Below are 24,907 nucleotides of genomic sequence, written 5' to 3' on the forward strand. Positions count from 1 at the left end.
AATACTAATTAACAACATATATAAAGTAAAAAAAATAAAAAACACACAAAGAAAAACCTCAGGTCAGGTTACTTGAAAAAAATTAAGAATTTGTGCCGACCCTGATCCATAGATATAGAATACAATATATATTATTTTAATTCTATATCTATGCCCCAATCACGAAACTTACTCAGACGTTTGTTTTGGTCGCGCGGGGGGAAAACCTTTTTGTTCATCGTTTAGGCGCCGGCTTCCTCTTTAAAGCCATTGGACACTTTCTGAACAGAACGTGCGGAAACAAGGACTGGGTTTTCCCGTTATTTTCTCCCGACTCGATGACCGATTGAACCTAAATTTTCACAGGTTTGTTATTTTTGTATAAGTTGTGATACACGAAGTGTGGGCCTTTAGACAATACTGTTTACCGATGTTGTGCGATTGCTTTAAACTGCGTCACGTGTTAAGATAACGATCTCAGCGTCCATGTAGGATGTCGCTGTAAACAAGACCATATATGGACAAGTTAGTTTATACGTGCGCACCTGTTACCTCAAAATTTATACAATTTCAGCGCGTACGCGCAAGTGTGCGAAGTTGCAATGAAACTAACATGAATATAAATAAGCATGCGATACAGTGCAATGCACAAGTGTTACACAATGTATGCTGATTTAGGGGCCACTTAATCGCTATTTTCCAAAGCTGGTCTTTATACCGACCATTAATACACCCCCCCCCCCCCCCCCCCCCCCCCCGTGACCGGGTTTTGACCAATCAGAGACTTGAAACCGTTCAAGGTATTTATTAATAAGGGAATCAATGTGTGGTGAAGAGGTTTTCAACAAGTGGTTTAAACCCGCAGAGGCCTGGTTCTTGATAATTTTACTGAGACAAAGTCGAGGTAAATTATCAAGAACCAGGCCTCGGCGGGTTTAAACCACTAGTTGAAAACCGATTCAATACACTTTGATTCCCATTCATAAATTTTCAGTCAAAAAACATCAACACTTTTTGGTCAAAAAGTAAAATAAATGCAAAAATTATAATTGTTCAATGATTTCTTTCAACACAACACCCCGCAAGCTATGAAATGGTAAGGCTCTCGGCTAAACAACTCCTTATAAGTAGATTGCTGTGCGCGTCGCGCGTATCGCGTGAGGTAGCACAAGCCATTGCTCTCGACCAACAGGAATGAAGAAACTGTCTTATAAGCACAGGTGCAAAGCTCGTGTGTCACGCCCATGTTTGAACACTTTTTGCTGGTGTTATATCATCAACCCAAAAATCCCCACGTGATGCCCTCTCGACTAATCAGAATGGATACACTGTCTTAGGTATTTATGAATAAGCATTAGTACAGAAAAATAGCTTGAGTAGGGTAAGAGGTAGGCTTTAACTTAGCGTAAAATACATTCAGTATAGATGGGCTTTTGATGTCACTTGGAAGCTTGTTCTAGTTGGCTGCACTAGAGTAGCGTTTGAATCAATCATGTGTTTGAAAACTTAATGTCATTACACTAACATATATTTTGAGTATTACCAAATGTGTACGGTGTGTTTAAGAGAAAGACTGAAGCCACTCACAACCATTAACTAAATGAAAATTGACGTTGTTAAATAAGGTAGGGAGGCTCTTATCCCAGAGAAATATATTAGTATCTGCATGCAGGATAAAAGAGAACTTGTACCATTTAGAGATAGCTTTCAAACCAATCATGTGCTATGCCACGAATCCCATAGAAGTCAAGTTTCTTCTTGAATGTAAGGAAGCATTACTTTTGTTCGCTGTAATGTTTTGCTCTTACACTTTATTTTTCTTTATTTAGCATATATATCAAAGAGTTTTTAAAAGAGCTCAACAAAGCTTGATAACAAATGTACCCGAGTGGTGGCTAAAGTCACTACCACAAAAACTTGCATGGTACACCAAGGAAATATTGTGTGTCGTTATAAAATCTAGCGTTATGGATACAAACATTTTGCACAGTATGGAGAGGCGATGGGACTCAAAAACTAAGTAATTTCTTTTTAGATTTGTTTACCATGTCTACTGATTATAATGATATTCAGTTTGAGAAATTATCTATACTTAATCCCTTCAGTCACATGGTTGTGTGATCAAAGACACTATTAATTCAATGTCATTTTCTCAGGATCTTAGGATGGTAATTGGTTGTGTAATTTCCCATTAGGAGGTAGTTAGTTCGGGGTGTGGAGGTTATGGTTGGACTGTAGAAGCAAACAAGACAATGGAGCATGTGCTTCATTATGCGTTCAATGGCTGTACTATAATTAAAGTCTGCTGCTCATTACTAGAGAAACCAAAATTCATGAGCATAGCCTTTTAGAAGGAATCCATGTAGAGTAGTCTATGACGCACTATGTATTATGCCAACAATTTTCTAATTTATAGCAACCTCTTCTCAGGATGGGTATACTGTAGACTAATGAAAATATTATTGAGGTTAGGCCTGAGCAAAAAAACAAAAACATGTTCACTGTATTGTTTTACTAAGGTTAACATACATACAGTACATTATGAATGAAACTTAACAAAGGTTCTTTAGAACATTTTGTATAACAAATCTTACAAACAAACTTGTTATTAAAAAGAACTGTCAGTATTTTTTGCTGTTCTTCATGTGGAGATATATATTATCCAGCATCACATCGTGTACAAATATGGCAGGGTAAAAATGTTTTTTAAGCCCAGTAAAACTGAGGGTATAGACTAAAAATCTTTTAGTTAGACTTGAGGGAAGCCAATGATGGAAACAATTGACACAATCATGCAGTAGAGCAGCAGAAGCAATGACCTTTCACTCCATTGTGTACCTAGGGTTTTCCTTAAATCATTTTTATTGCTGGATCTCTGTAGATTCACATAAAGAATGATGAATAAAGTATATAGGTGTGTACATGTATGGGTAAAACGAACATTAGTTCTGTTTTGTTTGATGTTTAATTGCTTTGGATCAGTGACATACATACATCACATTAGTAGCTGTTGAAAATTACTATGCTTGATAGATAATATGAATAATAAGTAGCCATTATGTTATTCAGAATCAGAGAACATGATAAGATCGTCAAGTGGATGGACAAAATAACCTCGTGTATTTTTTGGAGTATTTAGAAATAATACATGGGAGTAATTACATGGCAGAAGGTTTTTGATAAAACATTATTTTCTGCCTCTTGTAACTCATATCTAGTGCATAATGTGGAAGTGAAATTTCTCCAAGTGCATACAGTACACATTTATATGTGAATAGAAAAGAATGTTTGTTGTGCTTAGATTCCATTTACCTGATTCAATTCTAGTTTAGGGCATCAAATAAATAATTTGTTTTACAATTCTTGTAAAAAAACTGATATTTAAAAATGTGCAAATCTGATGACTGTAAGAAATGAAATCTTAATGTATAGGGTTTATACACGACAGCATACACACACACAATATGTTCATTATGAAGCAGAGTTTCTGTCTTCAGCATGAGTGTTCATTGGTGAACTGTAATACAGTATGTCTTGACCATTCATTGATATGACAGTGCGTGAGTCATGTTGATTTGCATAATTAATTCACAGCTTCATTGACTCTGTTTTTCAGATGCATGGCCATAATGTTTGGCTGAACCCCGCTAGGAAATTATAATGCGGTACTTGATATGACATTTTAAGATCAATGCTGGCCCTCACTAAATTATTGAACAAGATTTTACTCATTCATACATGTACGTTGTAGAATTACATTGTACATGTACTCCTGATTGTTTTAACCAAAATGTTTGGACACATACAAAATATATTAGCCATGTTTTCAGTGCATTTTAAGTGAAACAGTTCTTTAGTAAGACTGTTTAATAATGTGGGGTGTATCCTACATAATACAGACCTTCATTTGCAGAAAATGTTGATAATTTACATGATCTTTGCACATGAGCGTGGACATGCTACATGATGTACAACATCACATGATGTACAACATCAGAAGCATTATTTCTTTCTAAAAGCCTATTCTTAAGTGCAAATTACAAAAATGAAACAAATCCAAACATGTATTTGGTACATACATGTAATGCATCAAACCTGCAAGGGTTTGTGCCACTTCATTCAAGTAACTCGTGTTTATGATTGATATTTTGGTTTTGTTTGTTCTCTTTTCTAGATGAATCGTCCCATGCAAGTCAAGCCTGCAGACAGTGAGAGTAGAGGAGGTTTGTGTAACATTTAAAAGCAATAGTTTTTATACAAAAATTCAAATAGTCAAATATGTTCATGTTCTACTCAATTTTAAGGACATACGTAACATACTTGTTTCTTTGTCCACTTTGTTCTTTACTGAAGTACTGATACTTACATAAATTTGCATTTTTCATCTTGGAGAAAAAAAGTATTGTTTGAATAGTTTGCCAAAAGCAAATAAATGTATAACAATTGATTTTACCCTTAATTTGTTTACTCCATGCTTTTTAATTCCTGCAGGACAAAATTCATAGGCTCCTTGGGTGGGATTGGAAGTCACAACTTCCATATTCCAGAGAAGATATTTATGTGTCTTTTAAAATACAACCAATGAAATGATAGCATTAGGGAGGCAATGTTCTACACCAATTGACCGATGCTAAGATTCACTGAACACTATGGTCTCTTGAAGTTCTTGTTAGCCATTTGTTTTGAAAACACACAGTATTGCCCTGGTTTTTACAAATAGTGATTAATTGCTGCGATGTCAGATAGCTGTCTGCGTTGAGCTCATGCTAGAAAAGTCTTGGTTTGTTATCTTTTTTCTGTTCTTTTTAAAACTTGTCTTATTTGTTCTGTCCAAAATCCCATAGCTTTTGTGCAAAGATTGTCTGGACCGCAAATTTTGTACCGTGTCATGCAATGTCACATTAAAAATGCACTATTCATGTCAAATATCTGTAGAAGTGCAAGTGGAGTTGAATCTTAGTATGTCCATAGTCACAGAGACCTTAACAATAACACAGTAATAATAAAACCATTTATACAGCGCCTTTTCCTAAGGTTGCAAAACACTCTGAGAATGACAGGAACAAAATTACAAAGTGAATGCAACCAAAAATCAGGAGGAAAACCAAGACTAGGCAAAGCCTGCAGCACAAATAGTGGTGTCATTAAGGATGTCATCTCTATGGAAGTACAAGTCTGATTAAACTGAATCTTGTGGGGCCTATTTTTCCATTGAAAATACCCCACAAGGGCACTCCTGTAGACCCACTTTCCTGCATACAGTCTGTTAGGATGATACACACTACACTCAATCAAGGCTTGGACGAATGCTTTTAATATAACCTAAAGCTTTTGATGTGTTTCTTTATTTTCTTGTTGGATTTTCAATGGATTTTTAATATGGCATATGGATGAAGTTATTTTTTTTGTGATGGCTAATTGCAGGCTGTAGCTTTGACATTCTTGAGTGTGTGCTTATCCACTTGGGGATGAACGGGGAAATTTGTACACAGTGTATGCTACATGTACATGCTGTGATTTGCCTGTGGTTGGCATCGCAGCAAAGAGCTACTATCCAAACTGAAAAAAGGGTCTGATCGTTGGATGAGGCTGTCTACATGTAATGGGAACGGCTACATGGGCGTGTTAATACTATCCAATGCAGTGCTTAGTATACATATCACTTAACTCATTCATTAATAATGCAAGACAAATCAAGAAAAACACACTATGTTTGCAATGACTACATACTGTACAGTACGTGTACATGAGATATGAACATGGGTTACATACTGTTATATTTAAATGAGTGTATCTTGTAGCAGGCATGCTACTCTCACTACTTAAGTCTGATTTCTGATTTTGTTTTGCCCTTGGACATCCTTGGACATGGTGGAAATGTCCGACTGTTATTATTCCTAGCCTGAAGGGTCCATTAAAGCTAAAACCAACTGTACAGTGTACATGTCGGTCGGTTCTTAACATCCATCCATGCCTGCCATGCCTGCTGCAGCTTGATGACAATGTTGAATGAAATTATGGATCTCTGTTTTTACTTCCAGAGGACAGGAAGTTGTTTGTTGGAATGTTGAATAAGCATCACTCTGATGAAGATGTACGTGCCATGTTTAGTCGATTTGGCAAGATTGATGAGTGTACAGTATTACGTGATGCTAATGGAGTAAGCAGAGGTAAGACAGTCAAAAGTGATCAAGAGAAAGATGGCAAACGTTTGATGTAGTGTTGTGGTTTGGTTCACATTTGGTTATAATTGTCTTTATTATTACTGTTTGCATGCATTGCTATTTTGAAGTGAACTTATTAAACCACTGCATAAATCTTTTTCAATAAAAATAGAAGAATCTAACTTCAGTTAAAAGCAACCAAGCTAACACTTTTTGATTAGTTTGCTACTTTTAACAATTTGTGGTTTCCAAAGCAAAATGTTTGACTTAAATTTTGTTGTGTGAATGGATGATTTGTATTGTAGAATTTAGATTACAGTAACTATGACATTTATTCCATTGTGTCATTTAGGGTGTGCATTCATCAAATTTAACTCAAGGAAGGAAGCATTAGCTGCCATTAACAGCATTAATGGAACCGTTTCTATGCCAGTAAGTAACCAAATTAGTATTTATTTATTGAAGGTGCTGCACACAACAGTTAAAATGGCACAGACATGTATTAAGGAAACACAATTTCAATAAAGCTTTCCCTCTTGAAGATTTAAAGCATTAATTTACTTCTTAAACCTGTGAAAAACCTAAAACGAGGAAAATCCTGTCAAGGTGTGTATTTCGTAGTCTTTGGTAGGAATCCTTTTGATTACTAAACAATGAAATTCTATGAGACTCTTAACAATAAATAAAAATCTAAAATATAATGACGCTTAAATCGCATGGGCGTCACCATTGTTTTCACATCAAGTGGTGCCCGCACCCTGCTGAATGGACGCGTCTCGGGGTTAATTTCAGGGTACTCGGGGGTTTGGGGTTTGTGCTGTGTGTGACGTCACAGTCAAAGCACGAGTGTGTAGTAACTTTGGGGTTTTGAGATCAATGGTTGTTTCATATACTCGTCAGGCGCCCTTTGTGTTGCTATACAGTCATAGCGTGAGCGTCCAGTAACTTGGTGCGTACATTGGAAGCAAAGAACAATGCACGGGATCATTCCGGGGGATCACAACGGAGGCTCTGAATGGGAAAACATGAGTTATGGGCAAAGAGTGCATGCAAAGAACAGTCCAAGCACTGGATCACTGGGACAGAGACGTGAGTTAGATGTGGGACGGGTCAGGAGGAAGGGGCACACAGTGGGAGGGGCCACAAAAAATGACGCAGAATATGAACAGAGCTAGGGTAGGGAAATGAAACATAAAAAGGGACTATGAAGATATGGGATATGGGAAAGGAAAGTATTAAACCGAACTGGGGAAAATCAAACTGTAAAAATGGGGATAGAGCCACTATAAGCGGAACCCGTGCAAAACTGGAAAACATTTTAACGGGGTATGAACGATACATGGAAAGAACCACTAGCAGGACCCGCGCGAAACTGGAAAACATGAGTTTTGGGCAAACAGTGGCAAGCAAAGAACAATGTCAACGCATGGGTTCACGGGGACGGGAGGCCTGGGATTATGGGACGGGAGAGCGAAGGGGAACAGGGTGGGACAGAGAGTGGAGGATTGGCAAAATAAATGACAGAAAAAAATAACCGGGGCTTGGAATATAATAAAGGAAAGGAAAAAAAGAAAAAGGGACTTAAAAACGACACAGAACAGCAAAATGATAAATTGAACGGGAACAAAATAAACGAAACGGGTATATACGGGACTGGGAAGAACCACTTGCGGGACCTGCGAAAATTTTGAAAAAAACATAGGTGGCACCAAAAAATAAAAGAAACAGGAAAAAAAATGGGCAAGTGTACGGTTTCTAATTTCACAAAGCACAAAAAGGTTCGTCGTGACTCAGAGTGTTCCTTCACTTACCAACCCCCAACCCCTTTTTTCACCACGCTTCTGGCAGAAATATATACGCAATGATTTCTAGCATGTGCCACAACAAGGGACTGGGGAAGAACCACTAGTGGGACCTGCGCGAAAATGGAAAACATGGGCATAAAGTGGCAGGCAAAGAACAATGCCAACGTACAGGATCGCGGGGGTTAGGGTTAGGTATGGGACGGGAGGTGGGACAGGGGACGGGGGAATGGCAACAGCGGGACCCGGGATATAATAATATAACAGTAATTAAATACACAATTTTTTCTAGCGGGGTTTCGCGCGCCATCCTGCTAGTAATTATAAGACTTGTAATGGGCACATACCCGCCGTGCTGGGTGTTCAAGGCGCAGTATAACCAAATACAAAACAAAACAAACCAACAAAGAAAAACAGACCCCAAAAAAATTCGCGTTCAGACTGCTGTTTCTTGATAAGGCTTCTGCCAGCCAGCACTATGAATCATGGTGGTTGGCCCCCACTCCTTTCGCATTCAGACCTGCTGTATCTTGGTAAAGCTTCTGCCAGCCAGCACTATGAATCATGGTGGTTGGCCCCCCCACCTTTCACGTTCAGACCTGCTGTTTCTTGTTAAAGCTTCTGCCAGCCAGCACTATGAATCATAATGGTTGGCCCCCACACCTTTCGCGTTCAGACCTGCTGTATCTTGGTAAAGCTTCTGCCAGCCAGCACTATGAATCATGGTGGTTGGCCCCCACTCCTTTCGCGTTCAGACCTGCTGTATCTTGGTAAAGCTTCTGCCAGCCAGCACTATGAATCATAATGGTTGGCCCCCACTCCTTTCGCGTTCAGACCTGCTGTATCTTGGTAAAGCTTCTGCCAGCCAGCACTATGAATCATAATGGTTGGCCCCCACACCTTTCGCGCACAGACCTGCTGTTTCTCGGTAAAGCTTCTGCCAGCCAGCACTATGAATCATGGTGGTTGGCTCCCACTCCTTTCGCGTTCAGACCTGCTGTTTCTTGTTAAAGCTTCTGCCAGCCAGCACTATGAATCATAATGGTTGGCCCCCACACCTTTCGCGTTCAGACCTGCTGTTTCTCGGTAAAGCTTCTGCCAGCCAGCACTATGAATCATGGTGGTTGGCCCCCACTCCTTTCGCGTTCAAACCTGCTATTTCTTGGTTAGGCTTCTGCCAGCCAGCACTATGAATCATGGTGGGGAAAAATAAAACCATAGGAACGGGATAGAGCCACCAAGCGTGACTCGCGCAAAACTGGAAAACATCAGAACGGGGTATAAACGAGACTAGGAAAGAACCACTTACGGGACCCGCGCGAAACTGGAAACCATGAGTTATGGGCAAACATTGGCAAGCAACTAACAATGCCAACACACGGGATATAGCGTCGACGGGAGGCAAGGAGGTACGGGGTTATGGGACGGGGAGAGGGAAGGGGCACACGGTTGGACAAGGAGGAGAAACGGCAAAATAAATGGCAGGGGAAAAATAAACGAGGCTGGGATGGGAATATAATGAGGGAAAGAAAGAAAAAAAAACGGGACTTGAAAACGATACAGGACATAAAAATGGTAAAGTGAACGGGAACAAAATAAACGAAACGGGTATAAACGGGACTGGGAAGAACCACTAGCAGGACCCGCGCGAAACTAGAAAACATAGATGGGACCGACAAATAAAAAGAAACGGGTAAAAAGACGGACAAGTGTACAGTTTCTAATTTCACAAAGCACTAATACTCAGAGGGTCCCTCCACTTGCCTCCCCCTTTTCACCACGTTACGCGCAGAATTATATACACAATGATTTCTAGCGGGTTCCGCAACTGGGTATACCGGGACAGGGAAAGAACCACTAGCTGGTCGCCCGAAAATGGAAAACATGGGCATAAAAATGCACGCAGAGAACAATACGGGATCGCGGGGACGAAGGCTCACATACAGTGGCTCGGGTTAGATATGGGACGGGAGAGGGAAGGGCTCAAGGTGGGACAGGGGACTGGGTAATAGCAAACAAATTAACGGGGCTGGGGATAATAGGTTAGGGTAAAAAAAGACTTATAAACGATACAGGGATAGGAAAGAAATGAACTGAACGTGGAAAAAAAAAAAAAACGAAAATAAACGAAAAAACGAAAAAAGAACCACTTGCGGGACCCGCGCGGCAAAGTGGAAAATATGGATTGGGAGATCGACAAATAATAAGAAACGGAAAGAAAAGAAAACGGGCAAGTGTATACGATTTCACAAAAGCACGGTGATTTGTGTTGTGACCCTGCCCTCCACTTACCCCTGAGCAATCCGGAACAAGCGTTAAAATAAACTTTGGAGTTGGCAGTGACAAAGTTTAAAGTGCACACACAATTTTTGTTCAATTTTTTCTCCTAAACCTGCAATTGCTGCTTGAATACTTTGAGTTTGCAGCGGCAGTGCACTAGTCTTATAAAAGTCACTAAAAAGCACGCATTTACTATTGCAGCCGGTACCCAGAGGCAAGCTATTTTGCAATGACATTTTAGCGTGTCATTCTCAGTGTGGAAGGGCAACCCTTTTGCAATTTGCCTTAAAGTAAGGCCAGTGGAACTACATCATTTTGACGTTCAAAAGTGTTCATAAAAATGGGCAAAAACGGTCTTGTTGAACAGATGGATTTCCTTCTAAACAACTGTGGATTAGAAATGAGACTCATTCAAGGAATAAAAACGAAATGTATAAAAAGGGTTTAAATTTGTTATCATGTTTTGTGCGACAATCTAGGCAGGTACACTTACCTCTCACATGTATTAAGGAAAATGGGTACATTGTTCGGTACTATTTCAAAACTATTATAATCTTCCTTCAATCAACTTCCACATTTCCATATTTACAAATGATTACTGATGATTATATGGTTGGAATGCCTTTCTATTTGTTCTTTCCCATAGTTACTAATATATTTCGTATTTGTTAAATGCTGAAGACATCTAGATTTTTGTTCAAAAAACAATTTGGGGGCATTCTGCTACATTTAAAGGCCTTTTCGCACTACAAAAATCTTGGTTTTGGAATGCAGACTAACCTTTTCACAGTACAACTTTTCAACATGGTGTCGATCACTGGATTGAGTGCTTTGTCCGTGGTTTAACCAACCCTGCTCAGGAGTTGGGTTGAGATATCTCGATCCATGTCCAAAGTTTCAACACGGATCAAATGTCAAAATGTGAACACCTTCTTGTTCATTTTTGATCCGTGTTGTGCGTTAAGCCTGTAAAGAAAATGAGCCCTGTAAAAGAAATCACTGCAAAGCATCACTATGCATAAAGCACTATGCGCTAGTACGCACCGACGCCGCGTGGTCTGCTTCGATCCATGTTAGACCTGGCAGTGTGAAACAATCGTACATTACACACGTGTAACCCAAAAACTGATGTCGTGTAGAGTGGTTTGTAAGCGATGAAGTTTGTATCTGTGTTGAAATCTTACTGAGGCAACACAGACCCTAGCCCTTCATAGGACTCTTCCTCTGTGCTGTACACAGATACAGAGTCCTACATTAGGGATCGTTTCTGGGGTGGAACATTTTCAAAGCTTCATAAGTTAAATCTTACCTGCAAGATGCCACATTCACATTCCATCACTCACTCAAACATTTTTCTGCAGTAGGTTTTGCTTTTCATCTATTCCTCACAAATCCGTCAATTTCTTGAAATAATGCAGCTCAAAATGTAAAAAAAATGCTTTAAATGTTTAATCGTATTCTCACACATACTTTCCTAGTGCCGTGCGTACGCGTATGCCTATATGTACATGTACATTCGTGTGCAAGACACAATACATACATGTATATTTATGTAATTCTTGGTGCCCGTATCTTGATGCACAGCATTAACATGCAAACGCATGGCAGACTGTGAGAATACGATCAAAACGGGAATTTCATAACGTTGGGAGCTGCATTAATGTACGAAAATGATGAACTTGTGAGGAATATTTGCCGACCAAAACCCACCGAAGAAAAATGTATGCTGCCACGGAATGTGAATGTGTGGAAATAAGTGGCTTCTTGCAGGTAAGATTTGAGTTATGAAGCTTTGAAAATGTTCCACCCCAGATATGGACCCTGATATCCAGGACGTCACTGTAGTACAATACGAAAGTGTAAGGCCGTCAGGGCTACGCATACCCTATTAAACACGGATTGAAAGTGGATAGTGTGAAAAGGCCTATTGTATGGAAGCATGAAATTTCATCAGTATTGTAAGTGTGGTGATGAAAAGTTTACCATTAAATTATACCTTGAAATATTTGTAAACTGTGGGCTATAGTGATCACTTTATGAGATCAGGGAATCTGACCAAAATGTCTGAAGCATAATAACCACTACCCCTTTAATTGGGTGACAATAATGTATTTATTAGGGTTCATCCACTGGACTTGTTGTGAAGTTTGCTGATACAGAGAAGGAGAGGCAGATGCGTCGTATGCAGCAGTCGGTACCAGCTGGACCTGTGTCTGGATTCTTCAGTCCTACTCTATCCCTTACACCAATGGGAGGCTTGGGAGCTTATAGTGCATATGCTCAGGCAGTGAGTATGAAGGAGGTATTAAAATGGTTACATTTTACAATCTTTTATTCGTCATTTGAAGGTCACTGTGCATCTCGATTTTGATGTTTTTAAAATGAAAGTATGGATTTGGTACTGCAAATGAAATGTGAATGTTCCAACTTGTAACTTTTTTTTAAGTGCAAGTACATGTTATCTGATTCAAACTATAAAAAAAATGCTTGCACTTCAATTTCAGAAGGTTTTGAATTTCACAATTTATGCAGACACTTTTTTGTTGAAACAACTTATCATACTTTTCCTCATGGTTTTTGGCGAGCTGCGAAGCAGTGCGAGCCTATGTAATACCAATTTCCGTCAGGCGTCCGTCTCTCTGTCCGTCCGTCTGTCCGCCATCAGTGGAAATGTTAAAGATTTTTATTTGAGTTGTTTTGGGTATGTACAACCCAAGTGAGATTGTTATATATACCTGCCAGTAATTTGGGGTAATTTTTCAACTATGTTTTCCAAATTTTTTGAAGTTTTTGGAATAAATGAAATGTTACCAAGTTTTTTTCAAGCTCAAACATTGACATCTGGATTTTAAAGAACCAAACTCAAACATAAATCTTAAAGTTTTGAAATACTTTGTGTAAACAAAAATCAGTCTCTCGGTCACTGGTTCCAGTTGAATGAGCTAAAGCAATGAAAACCTTAAATGCTCATTACTTCATACTTGTCAATGTCTACACCCCTTTGACAATCAGTTGATCAAGTTTTTTTTTTTTTGTGTCAGTCATTGGATCGCCGTTCTAGTTATGAGTTGAAATTAATCTTTAGAAACATTTTAAAACGCTTTTTTTTGTATAAGTAACTGTCAAACAAAATTAAGATCCCACTGGGTTCTATGCATTGTGTAAACTGAAGTATGTTGTGACAAGTAAAACCCATACATTTATTTATATAATATTGGATGGCTTTGAAGGGGATACAAGAATATAATTATTGCACGGGCTAAGACAATATTGCACGAGTCGAAGACGAGTGCAATATAGTCATAGCGTGTGCAATATATTCTTGTATCCCCCGAAAAAAAGCCATCCAATATTATTATTATTATTTATATCAGGCTGAGGACTTGATCAAAACGCAACACTATTTTGGCTCACCTGATTCCAGATTTTCAAATTGAATTTTATTATGATTAATTCCTGCTCGAATGCTGTTCAATGACGCTGTTTTGTAGTGCTCGCCGTCTGTTTTTCTGACTTCCAGATAAAATTTTGAGAAAACACTCGCAAGCGTAAGCTTATCTACTTGTTGGCATATTTTTTTCCCATCAGAAAAGCTCTCAGAATATGTACTGCTTTTTTTGTAGCATTCAAGGTGTTTTCTTCGTCTTTGTTCTTCAAAAGTAAGTTCTTCAAAATCCTCTTCGGAAACTGAAGCGAATTTTGCGCCGCTAGTAGAAGGAGCCATTGTTGATGATTATTATCTGCAGCTGCGTTCACTGGTTAACAACTGGTTCTTGACTGTATGGGAACCAGCGAAACTTGTTAAAATGCCCGGATGGAGCAATGTTGAAGCAATATTGCTGTCTCTGGGAACTTTTACTGACACAATATTGCTGTCATCCGGGTACTTTTTACAAAAGCATTCAATACGCTGATATATTTTTTGCCTCTGGAAGCCTGATATAAATAGTAATTGTGAATGTTATACACTTGTTAGTTTAAAATTGAAATGGTGTATTTATGGTGATGAATTTATTGTATATTATTCAACAAGTTTTATTTGCACTTTTATTTTGTCCTCTTAAGTTGGTAATGATGGTCTGAAATCAAATGCCACTCAATTGTGTATGATCTTTTAATTTCACTTTGTATAATAATTTGAAATATTGTATTTTTGTTGTAGTTTATGCAACAGCAGGCTGCTCTGATGGCATGTGGACAGACTATGGCTGCTACTGCCTACATGAACCCAATGTCTGCTGCATTGTCTGCAGCCCAAGTTCAACAAATGAATGCTAATATTGCTGCTGCTAATGGATTCACTGCTGGAACCACTGCTATGACTCCAACTGCTAGTGACTTTGCATGTAAGATATAGCCAATATTAAGTAATTTGCTACCAACATTATGTTGAAAGGTATACATTGTTATCATTGATCTTTTAAGTGCTCCGAGCTTTGCTTGAACACCTTTTTAAAGATTTGAAATCAATCCACAATTTGGTCCCTGTATAGCCCCTAGGCCTTCCAATTTAAAAAGTAATTATCTTCAAGAGCGCCCTCTTGTGTGACAAGCTTTTCTGCTGGAAACCTGTAGCAAGTTCCAAAAAAGTTTAAATTTAGCACACGCCCACCTCAATGTCTGGATAAGCTTCATGAAAAGATATTGTGTCATTGGTTTTGTTAGGCTTTAATCAAAAGTTTAAATCATTGGAACTAAAATTACCTTCTTGTATATCAATGTTTCCTACAAAGACAGGTTAAACAAATCTTGTCATTACATTTCACCAACTCTGCTGATTTGTACATGTCTGAACCAAACATCTGGGTTTTTTTTAATGACAAGAATGATGTAACTTATTTGTTTAACTTTACTCAACACCGTACAGCATTTATCACTTCTGATACTCAGTTACATCGTGTACATAGAAGTTTGAAACGAGATGTCAAGATGATTGTGACTTCCTGTTCAGCGCTTAGAAACCTTGTATTAAGCGCTATATAAATGCATTTATTATTATTTATTATTTATGGGAGACTACTTTTGTGAAGAGTATTTTCTAGTAGTTTATTTGATGTTTTTGATTGGATAGTTGCTGCTCCAGGTGCAGGACAAGCTACTGTGAATTGCACAACTCCATCCCTGCCATCACCCACCATGCCAACATATACCATGGCTCTACCAGCTAATGGTCAGAATAGTGAAGCTGTCTACACTAATGGTATACATCAATACACAGGAGAGTATGGTAAGAATAACAGCTACTCTACCTACATGCACATCTCAATACAGCTACAACTATTGTTTGCAAAATGCTACTTTAACATTTTCTGAGGATATTTTTCCTGCTCTCATATTTAACTACTTGCCCTTCACATGCACAATTTGTGTGAAAGGTGCATGCCTCGTAGAGTTATACATGCTGCATCATGTACAACGAGTTTTCCAGATAAACAAATTTGGAGCAAACACACAGTCATGTTTTGTTCAAGTGAAATGGTGAATTCCTAGTAATATCTGCTTTAAAATTGTTAACTACAATACTGTTATAGTGTTATTCTGGTTTTAGAATGTAGTGATTGCTAGTGATGTGGTGCTTGATATCAGGTGTTGGTTGATGGGTTAAGCTGTCTTGGTAATTGTCTGCTAGTGACATGTTCAGGTCATTGCATTTGAATGACAGGTTGGCATGTGCACCGACTTGAATGTTTTCATGTGTTTTTGTATTTTGGGCATCACTAGTTTGTACTTTGTATATTCTTAATGACTGTGAAGCAGTGTTCATATCAAATGGTGGAGGATGTTGTATTAATGCAGCACTACATGTGTGATGTTATGGTTGTAATTGATGTTTTCATTCTGGAAATGGGTTTTGATTCATGTTCTTGTTTTGTTATGTCATTGGCAACACTAACCTTATGTCTTATTCCCAACTTAAGACAAAGTTGTCATTGGATAATCAGAGCTGCCAACTAGTACCATTTGTCCATACTTTGATGAAAATCAAACAAGAATATGGATGTACAAATATGCGTTCCAAAATATAAATTTTGAGAAATATATATTTTTTATTGTTTGGATTTGAAAGAATTCACTCGAAAGTGCCGCAAAATTCTGACCAAATAACGCAGGAATGCAACTCTTCCGCGGATCAACCAACTTGAGTACGTTTTATTACAGTTTTTCCTTTAACACTAACACTCATTCAGCTTAAAATAATGAATACATATGTATGTTCTAATCATATTTGTTCCACATACATTTTTTTTTTTTTTTCATAATTCCTTGCCAACACAAACCTGTAGAATCACAATCACAACACTTGTTATAATGTGTTGCTTGATCGTCAATATCTCCATGTTTTTTTATACCCAAAGGAAATGTTGCTGTGAATTGTTTTGGTTCAAAGAGTCTAGTTTTATTAACCATGACTTTTCTGTCAGAACAACATTCAAGACAATAATTTTGCTTTCATTTTATTTAATTAATTAGCTGTTTCGTTTGTTTTTGTTAAAGTTTTTTTAGCTGTTTCGTAGCGCAGCGCAGCGAAACAGCTCTTGTTTTTGTTAAAGATTTTTTAATGATTTTTTGCATGGTTCCTAAAGAGCAATTGCAACCAAACTTTCAATGATGAAAGGTATTGGTCCTATAATGATCCTAAAGCAAGGATGTCACTATGACATCATCACCTGTCACGTGACGCCATCTTAAATTTTTAAATTTAAAACATTTGAAAATCTATATCAAATCAGCAACAAAAGACCGTAGGTTTTTGTATGTGGCATTGGGTTGGAATAAATTAGGTCTTTATTTTATTTTGTGTGCGTGACCTCACATGACCTCTACTTCCAGGCGAAACCTGAAGTGCCCTCTAATTCAAAAGTGGCAAAAGTTGTAAAGTTGCTTTCAACGATTTTAGTGTCTGGCAAGGGTAGGCAGTTCAAAAAAATATCAATGACCTCACAATGCGCAACAGCGCCCTCTAGCGGCAGGTTGAAAACTCTTCAAAATGGACTTTTAAACGATGTGTGTGGTGATGTTTTGTGTAATAACTTCAAAATTTACACACACAGTGACTGTCAGGCAGGCATCATATGTGTGAAGTTTCAGATCAATGACGTCATGGGGGGTCACGTGACGCAGCCTAAAAGGTGCACTTTTTGTCCTAATATAACTCGCGAAGTAATTATGCGAGCATGTTGAAACTTGATGGGTTGTTAGATATTGGCAAGTTCTCGTGAATTATAAAATGACATCATAATGACGTCATCACATAATTTTTGCACCTCTTAGTCATAAATTGCTATCTGAACATGGTATAATCCAAATTATAGTTTTATTTATGCCAGATTGAGCAAATTGCTTTGAAAACACAACAAATTTCAAACTCAGTTGCGAATATTGAAAATCTCATTGACGAAACAGCTACTAGTTTATTATTTTTTTACGAAACAGCTCTCGTTTTTGTTTAAGTTTTTTTAATTATTTATTTTATTTGTGTGTTTCAGTACTCGCGTTTTTTTGCATGGTTCCTAAAGAGCAATTGCAATGAAACTTTCAGGGATGAAGGTATTGGTCCTATGATGATCCTAAAGCAAGGATGTCATGTAATGTCATCACCTGTCACGTGACGCCATCTTAAATTTAAAACATTTGAAAATCTATATCGAATCACCAACAAAAGACCATAGGTTTTTGTTTGTGGGATTGGGTTGGAATAAATTAGGTCTTTATTTTATTTTGTGGGCGAGACCTCACATGACCTCTACTTCTGGTCGAAACCGGAAGTGCCCTGTAATTGAAAAGTGGCAAAAGTTATGAAGTTTAAAAAAAATAACGATGACGTCACAAATTGCAACAGCACCCTCTAGCGGCAGGTTGAAAACTCTTCAAAATTGAATTTTTGAAGAAATGTGTGGTGAAGTTTTTGTAATCACTTCAAAATTTAACACACATGTTGATCGTCAGGCAGCCGTCATATGTGTGAAGTTTCAGATCGTTGACGTCACCAGAGGTCACGTGACATGGCATTAAAGGTGCACTTTTTGAAATTGTATATCTCCCGAAGTAATAATGCGATCGTGTTGAAACTTAGTAGATTGTTAGATATTGGCAAGTTCTTGTGAATTGTGCAATGACGTCATGATGACGTCATCACATGATTTTTTATGATTTTTTTTTGAATTTTTGCACCTATAAGTCATAAATTGCTGTCTGAACATGGTATAATCCAAGTTAATTTTTTAAATAGGCTGGATTGGTCGTAACTGCTTTGATGCCAAGAGAATTTCAAATTCAGTTGAGAAATTTTGAAATGTTATTAATAAAAGAGCTCTGCATTTGTGCACAAATGCAATCATGTCTAGTTTAGTGATACTAACATGATTTATGCTGATATTTTTATTGAAAGTATACTGTACATTTTTGTGCACATGGGTGGGTAAAAAATAATATAAAATCAAAGTCATCTCACTTTGCAACTTGGAAATTAAAAAACATGTACAATGTATGTGCAAAGTTGACATGGTTGACGCCATACAATACAGAAAGCTGTGAACTTCTTCATGATGAGATTATATGAATTTTCATTGGGATTTCATTTATTCCCGTCCCGTTCATTATCCCCCTTTTGTGCCCTTGTATGCATTTTTGCAATGTTCTTGATTTGTGCAAATTGCTGTACTGCGGGCCCCACTAAATGTGTTTGCGTAAACTTTTTAGGCATGTTTATTCACTTTGTAATAATTTGCTTCGAGGGGGTAACAAAGAGGTGTGGGTGCCACAAGGTTTTTAAATAACAATTAATGCCATTGTCCCTCCGTAGAGAGAAAAGTGCAGTTCCCTCCCATGTACCAGGTACCACTGTGTCCATAGACCTTTTCGCAAATACCGGGGCGCGCGCGTAAAGCTTGGAATTAGGTGCATTGTGGTCTAGCTGGTATCCAAATTTGATCCATATATATCCCACAATGCACCTCATTCAACAGTCTGCGCTTGCGCATTGGTATTTGCGATAAGGTCTATTAACCCTGTCCAAAAATTGATTTCCCATTCAGTTTAACATTTTCTGTCCCCTATCATTTATAAGTCATTTTCTTGTTCCTCATCCTTCTACTCAATCTAGTGCTTATTCTTTGTTGGTCCCATCAATGTTTTCCAGTTTTGCACGGGTTCCGCTAATGTTTTTTTCCCTGTCCCATTTGTACCCTGTTTCATTAATTCAATTTGTCCCTGTGCCGGACCCCCGTCCCACTTAACGCTGTGTGCCCCCTTCTCTCTACGTCCCACATGCTCGTACAGCTGCCTCTGATCCCGGCCCTGTGATCCTGTGAGTAGCAACACACATTCAAAGAAGAAAACCAATGGGTGCTGTTGCAAAAAAAGGAAAACCAAAGGAGGGTCAACAGGAGAGTGCCATATAGAGAAGATGGAAGCTGAATAGTATACACATAATGAATGTTTATGAGTGCAATGGTGCAAATATGTTCATGAATTGAAAGATGGAATCTATTCAACGAGGCGGAGCCGAGTTGAATGGAACATTCCAGCTTTCAACGAATGAACATATTCGCACCATTGCACGAATGAAAAACATTCATTATTTGTTTTATATAACATCCAAGTAGATCTTTGTCATTTTGATTCAACTTTCAAAACAAACAAAGCGTAGGCCTCCAATTTTTAATTGTATACGACGAATGCTAGTAATTTTACTAATATGCCTTGCTGCGTTACCGAAGACAACGCGCACGCAGTGATGTTTTTACTCAGCTTTTTCGTTCCATCCGAAAAGTACCATTGCACGCTGGCAGCGTGCAATGGTACTTTTCGGATGGAACGAAAAAGCACGGCGAGTGACTCAGCGTGCAATGGTACTTTTATTTGCTATCACGTGACGGACAATCCTCCAATCAAATGGCAAGGATCTGCTTGGGTGTTATATAACATGCAATGTATATGAACAAATAAGCCTTAATGATCAAGGCATACATTTCTGTGAAGCAAAAGTGCGCTGTTATGTTTTCATTTAGCTTGCTTTATGGAAACAAAACCCAAACAGGTTTATTTTATCCCCAGCATAAATATAAATTAAATATATAAATATAATATTAAATTGAATTGAATTTAATTGTTTTATTCATCAAGTATAAAAATACATGAAATTTAAATTCCAATTGTACATCAAAAGAAAAAATGTTAAAATGTAAAAAAGTGCACAAGAGATAGTTGCATACCAAAGAAAACAATAACATTTATAAAAAAGACATTAAAATTTATAAAAAACATCATTTAAAAAATGGTAATGGTCCAAACTAAAAAGAGGCAAAATTGCACAAGAAATTAACAGATAAAATAAGACAATTAGTGTAGTTCATGAAGATTTCATGGCGGATTGTTTTTCACTTCAAGCACTGATTTCGACCTTATACATGTACATTCCATATGACATGTTTTGATTAGTCAAAACCTTTTCAATGTCATGCGGATTGTGAAAATCCCTGATATTGTTCAGGAGCAGTGTACATGTATGCATGTTATTTCTTGAATTATTGTTTCAAGTGATTTAATCTACAGTATACATGCAATCCTGATAGCGTCTTCATAGTGCCATTGTTCAAGTTTTGTGTTCATGTTGTGGTAATATAAGTTTCTGTTGAATTCAAGGCTGACTTTCAATCCAATTTTGATTGATCGAGAAAAGTTTTGAACATTTTATAAAAGTCGTGGTTCAGGATTTGTGGTGTTTTTTCTTTAAATATTTAAATTGGAGTTAAAGTTATCATATAGACATTTGATGCATTATTTTTCTGATGTAGCCGCTATGGTACAGCTATTGTGCCTCATACAGTCAAAGGGCTGAGATCAAAGAGTTTTAGATGACTGGGATTGTAGGGAGGCTCACTCAAACCAGGAAGGCATTTACTCCTTGGTAAAGGAAATTGAGGAAATTGTAAAGTTCTACTGTAGCATTTCAAGGGCACCAAGGCAATGCCTTCAATGCCTCTGTGAAGTATTAGGGCTGCTCCACATTACCAGACATTCTTAGCTTTAACATACATTGTAGCTAGGGCAGAAATTCAGTGCTTGCCCTGCAAGCAGAGAATGGTGATCAGAAGCGCAGAATTTGGCGGTAAGCAGAGCCATGAAATTTGGCCCACTCTTCATTCGCTGTATAAAACGCATTTGATTCAGTCAACCGCACCTTCTGTTAGCGAAATTGAGGTTTCTGGGTATGGAAGAGGTGATGTGATTACTTCAAGATCTCTACATGCGATTACTCCAAGATCTCTACATCCACTCAAATGGCTAGCTCCGGTAGAAAGGCCAGATGACAGACAGGTTGTAACCAGTCGGAATTCGACAAGGATGTCTCCTTTGTCTCCAACACTCTTTTCAGTCATTGGACAGGGCTCAACATTATTTCTATCCCAAAGTCGGGCAATCTCACTAAAGGTTTTTGTGATTACAGAGGAATCAGCCTCAGTTCTGTAGTGGCCACGCTCTACAATCGGCTGATAATGAATCCCAGCATTAAGGGAGCGTCTCAAAAATCGGATCGCTTGGAACGTCCAAATGAGAACACATCACCGTCCCGCCGGGCATACTCTTTGTCCCCGCTGGATTGCGGGCATATCCCTGTTTGGACGTTCCACCGCGGGCGCTGTTCCTGCATGTTCCCAGGCAAGAAATCTATGCATTCCCATTGGGACGGTTGCCCGGTTTTACCCATTGGGAACTCTGCCTGTATGCGAACAGCTAATTTCTTACAAAATGGCGTCTCGATCCCGTACGTCGCTGGTGAATTCCAGTAAGTGATGTTTTCCCTTTGATAAAGTTAACACTATGAATACCCAACAATCTTTTTGAAGAGGGATAGGCATTTAAGTTTGTAGTTGGATGCAAAACATGAGGTTTATTTTGATTTGAAGGGTAGTGTAAACTGGGTTCGGCGACGCAAGTGTTTCGACGTATCGCCAAGTGTGTACGACGATCGGAAGGATGGAAGGGTACGATTTGCCAGAACTACTAATATCTGATTACCCAGACTTAAAATACATGATTATCTAGGCTTATAAACAAATTTAAAACAATCTCAGTCATTGGTCACCACTTAAGTGCAGTTTAAAATTACACTACATCTATGAAGTGTGGAAATTATGTAAAATATGATTATCCTCCTATCCTATATATTGTACTATGAAATAACGTTAATATGTATTAAGGTAGACTGGATTTGAGGAAATTGCGGGGAGCGTGAGTCACGTAACGGAACATTATAGACTTTATTATTCTAACAAAATTGACAACATATTTAAAAGTAATCGAATTGTTTCAGACTGGCTTAAAACATTTATTTATGAACCTACCTTTTGTTGTTGTTTGTTTACTCCTTGACTGAGTCAACGCAACTCCGGCAATGGAGCACAATCATATGCCCGCAATTGGGCACAAATTAGCAATGTACGAATGTTCCCAATTGGACGTCCAGTCAGATCGTTCCCGTTGGAACGTTCCCAAGGGAATGGTCAAAATATCATGCCACTGTGTCCCAACGGGCATGCAGACGCGGTCCACCGAATTGGGCGGTTCCTTCGGTTCTACCCGGTCCCAAATTAAGAACCGGACCCGGGGGTCCACTCTTCTGTGGAACCGGGTACCCGCTTTTGTCGGTTTCAATTTCAAAAGACCGAGTCCCAATTATAAATGACCCTGTGGAGCCTGTCCTGGGACCGAACCGGCTCTAAAAAATGAGGCTTTATGCTGAAAGCATTGACCGCAGATACAGTGTGCAAAGGCTTGAAGCCGACATGAATAACAAATGAGTCACATGTGGCTGCATGTACAACCATGGAGGTAGAATGTACAACACAGTACACACAGGCCTCTATGTAGGCATCTACAACCACATTCAGTACAAAGCAGATGGGTAACTACTGTGGTGGAGACTGAGTTTGTATTGGGTGGCAAAGGCACAAACTCTGCTACTCAGCGATGAAAGTGAGTGTAAGAAGATTGGCCTGCAGCTTATTGCCAAGATGGAAGTCATTTGCTTCAACATCAACAATTGGGGATGTGAAAATCAACACCAAGGATCGTGCTACCCTGGCTGTACAAATTGAGTTCAAGTATCTTTGGTTTAAAAAAGTACTTCAAGAACATTGGCTCCTACATCAGCTGGACAGACAGAGAAATCCAAGTGAGAAAAGCACAGGCTTAGGGGTCTGCCAAAACCTTAAGAAGGTCTGGAAGTATCTGATGCTTATAAACTCAAATGAGCATTACTCCCTGCATCTTTTGAGTCGATTCTACTCCCTATGGCTCAGAGGTGTGTAGCCTTATTACATGTATGAAAAGCAAGAGGCTTGACTGAACAGCAGACTTGCATGATGAGGATGACTCTTGACAGGAGCTGGAGGGATAAAGTCAGGAACGAAGTGCTGTAAGGGAATCAGAACCAGGCGTCTATGATTGCTAGTATTTCAAATCACATGTATTGTCCATTGAGTTTCAACGTTCATTTTAGTTAAAGAGGAAAGACAAACATTCTCACAAAATGTTCTGGTATTTTTTGTTATCTTTTTGGCCTTTATTCACTGTGAATCAACCAAAACTTGGCAGTAAGCCTCAGTCGGTAATGCCTTGGCATGCTGTAATCTTGTACTTAACTCTCATGCAGGACACAATGGTGGCAGGCTGGCTGCCCATCGATCTCCCATACACAATGGATGGTGTCTGCAGGAAGCATCCTTGGACATTTTTTAACATGGGTTTATCCAGTTTCTGTTTGTATGGCCTTTATGCCCCACTGGCGAGTTTGCCTTGTTCTTCTGTGTTTGTGAGTATAGTGTAGGTACACACATTTAAACAGGGGACCATTAACAAAAGAGGACAACAGAGTCCACTGTTCGGGTAAGGTCCACAGTTGGAAAATGTGTACAAAACCAATCAGAGCTGTTGAATAAAAGTTGAGTAGAAACAAAAGAGGGACAATAGGAGGTTCACAGTTGCAGGCGTATACAAGCTTGTGTGTGTGCGTAATCATTGTCCCAGTGATAACTCAAAAGGACTTAGGATATCAACTCCAAACTAGGTTTGTGGATTGTCTACTCCCCCCAGGAGCCTATTGTTTTTGGACCCTGTCAGTTAGATGCCATTATGGCTGAAACAAGGAAATGTCCGAATAGAAACCTCCAAAAGGACATGGGATATCAACTCCAAACTAGGTTTGTAGATTGTCTACTCCCCCTGGAGCCTATTGTTTTTGGACCCTGTCAGTTAGATGTCATTATGGCTAAAGGAAATGTTGTCCGAAGAGAAAAGGACTTGGGATATCATCTCCAAATATGGTTTGTGGATTGGTCTAGGGATCCCCCAGGAGCCTAATGTTTTTTGACCCCCTCAGTTAAATATTAAGGTCATTATGGCTCAAGCAAATAACTCCAAAAAAGATTTGGCGTACAAGTACACTCCAAACTTGGTTTTTGGAAATGTTAAGGCCTTAAATGCTAAAACAAAAGAAGTTGTCCAAGCAATAATTTAAGAATTATGAGATTAATCGCAGCAGGGCATTTGTGTTGTAACAATGTTGTGAACAAATTTTGTAATCTATTTTTATGGACCCACAATCACCACAACCAACAACAATCAATGCCTCAACTGCATTGATAGCATTTCCAGTCTGAAAGAGAGTGATCAAGGAGC

General features: G+C 38.6%; 1 protein-coding gene across 5 annotated transcripts in view; it reads left to right on the top strand.

The window, feature by feature from the left end:
• The window catches only part of LOC117287762 (CUGBP Elav-like family member 3-A), a 50,473-nt gene that overhangs the window by 7,287 nt on the left and 18,279 nt on the right, over positions 1 to 24,907 (top strand). For 3 of the 5 annotated variants that reach the window (XM_033768271.1, XM_033768272.1, XM_033768267.1), the window contains exons 3-8: positions 4,154 to 4,202; positions 6,021 to 6,149; positions 6,496 to 6,575; positions 12,345 to 12,527; positions 14,388 to 14,571; positions 15,297 to 15,452. In XM_033768271.1, the coding sequence (XP_033624162.1) occupies positions 4,154 to 4,202; positions 6,021 to 6,149; positions 6,496 to 6,575; positions 12,345 to 12,527; positions 14,388 to 14,571; positions 15,297 to 15,452 (781 nt within the window). The remainder of the gene's footprint in view (positions 1 to 4,153; positions 4,203 to 6,020; positions 6,150 to 6,495; positions 6,576 to 12,344; positions 12,528 to 14,387; positions 14,572 to 15,296; positions 15,453 to 24,907) is intronic. The other 2 variants (XM_033768270.1, XM_033768269.1) reach the window with 2 other exon arrangements.

This window comes from Asterias rubens, chromosome 3, assembly GCF_902459465.1.
Source record: "Asterias rubens chromosome 3, eAstRub1.3, whole genome shotgun sequence".
In the NCBI taxonomy this organism is placed as follows: domain Eukaryota; kingdom Metazoa; phylum Echinodermata; class Asteroidea; order Forcipulatida; family Asteriidae; genus Asterias; species Asterias rubens.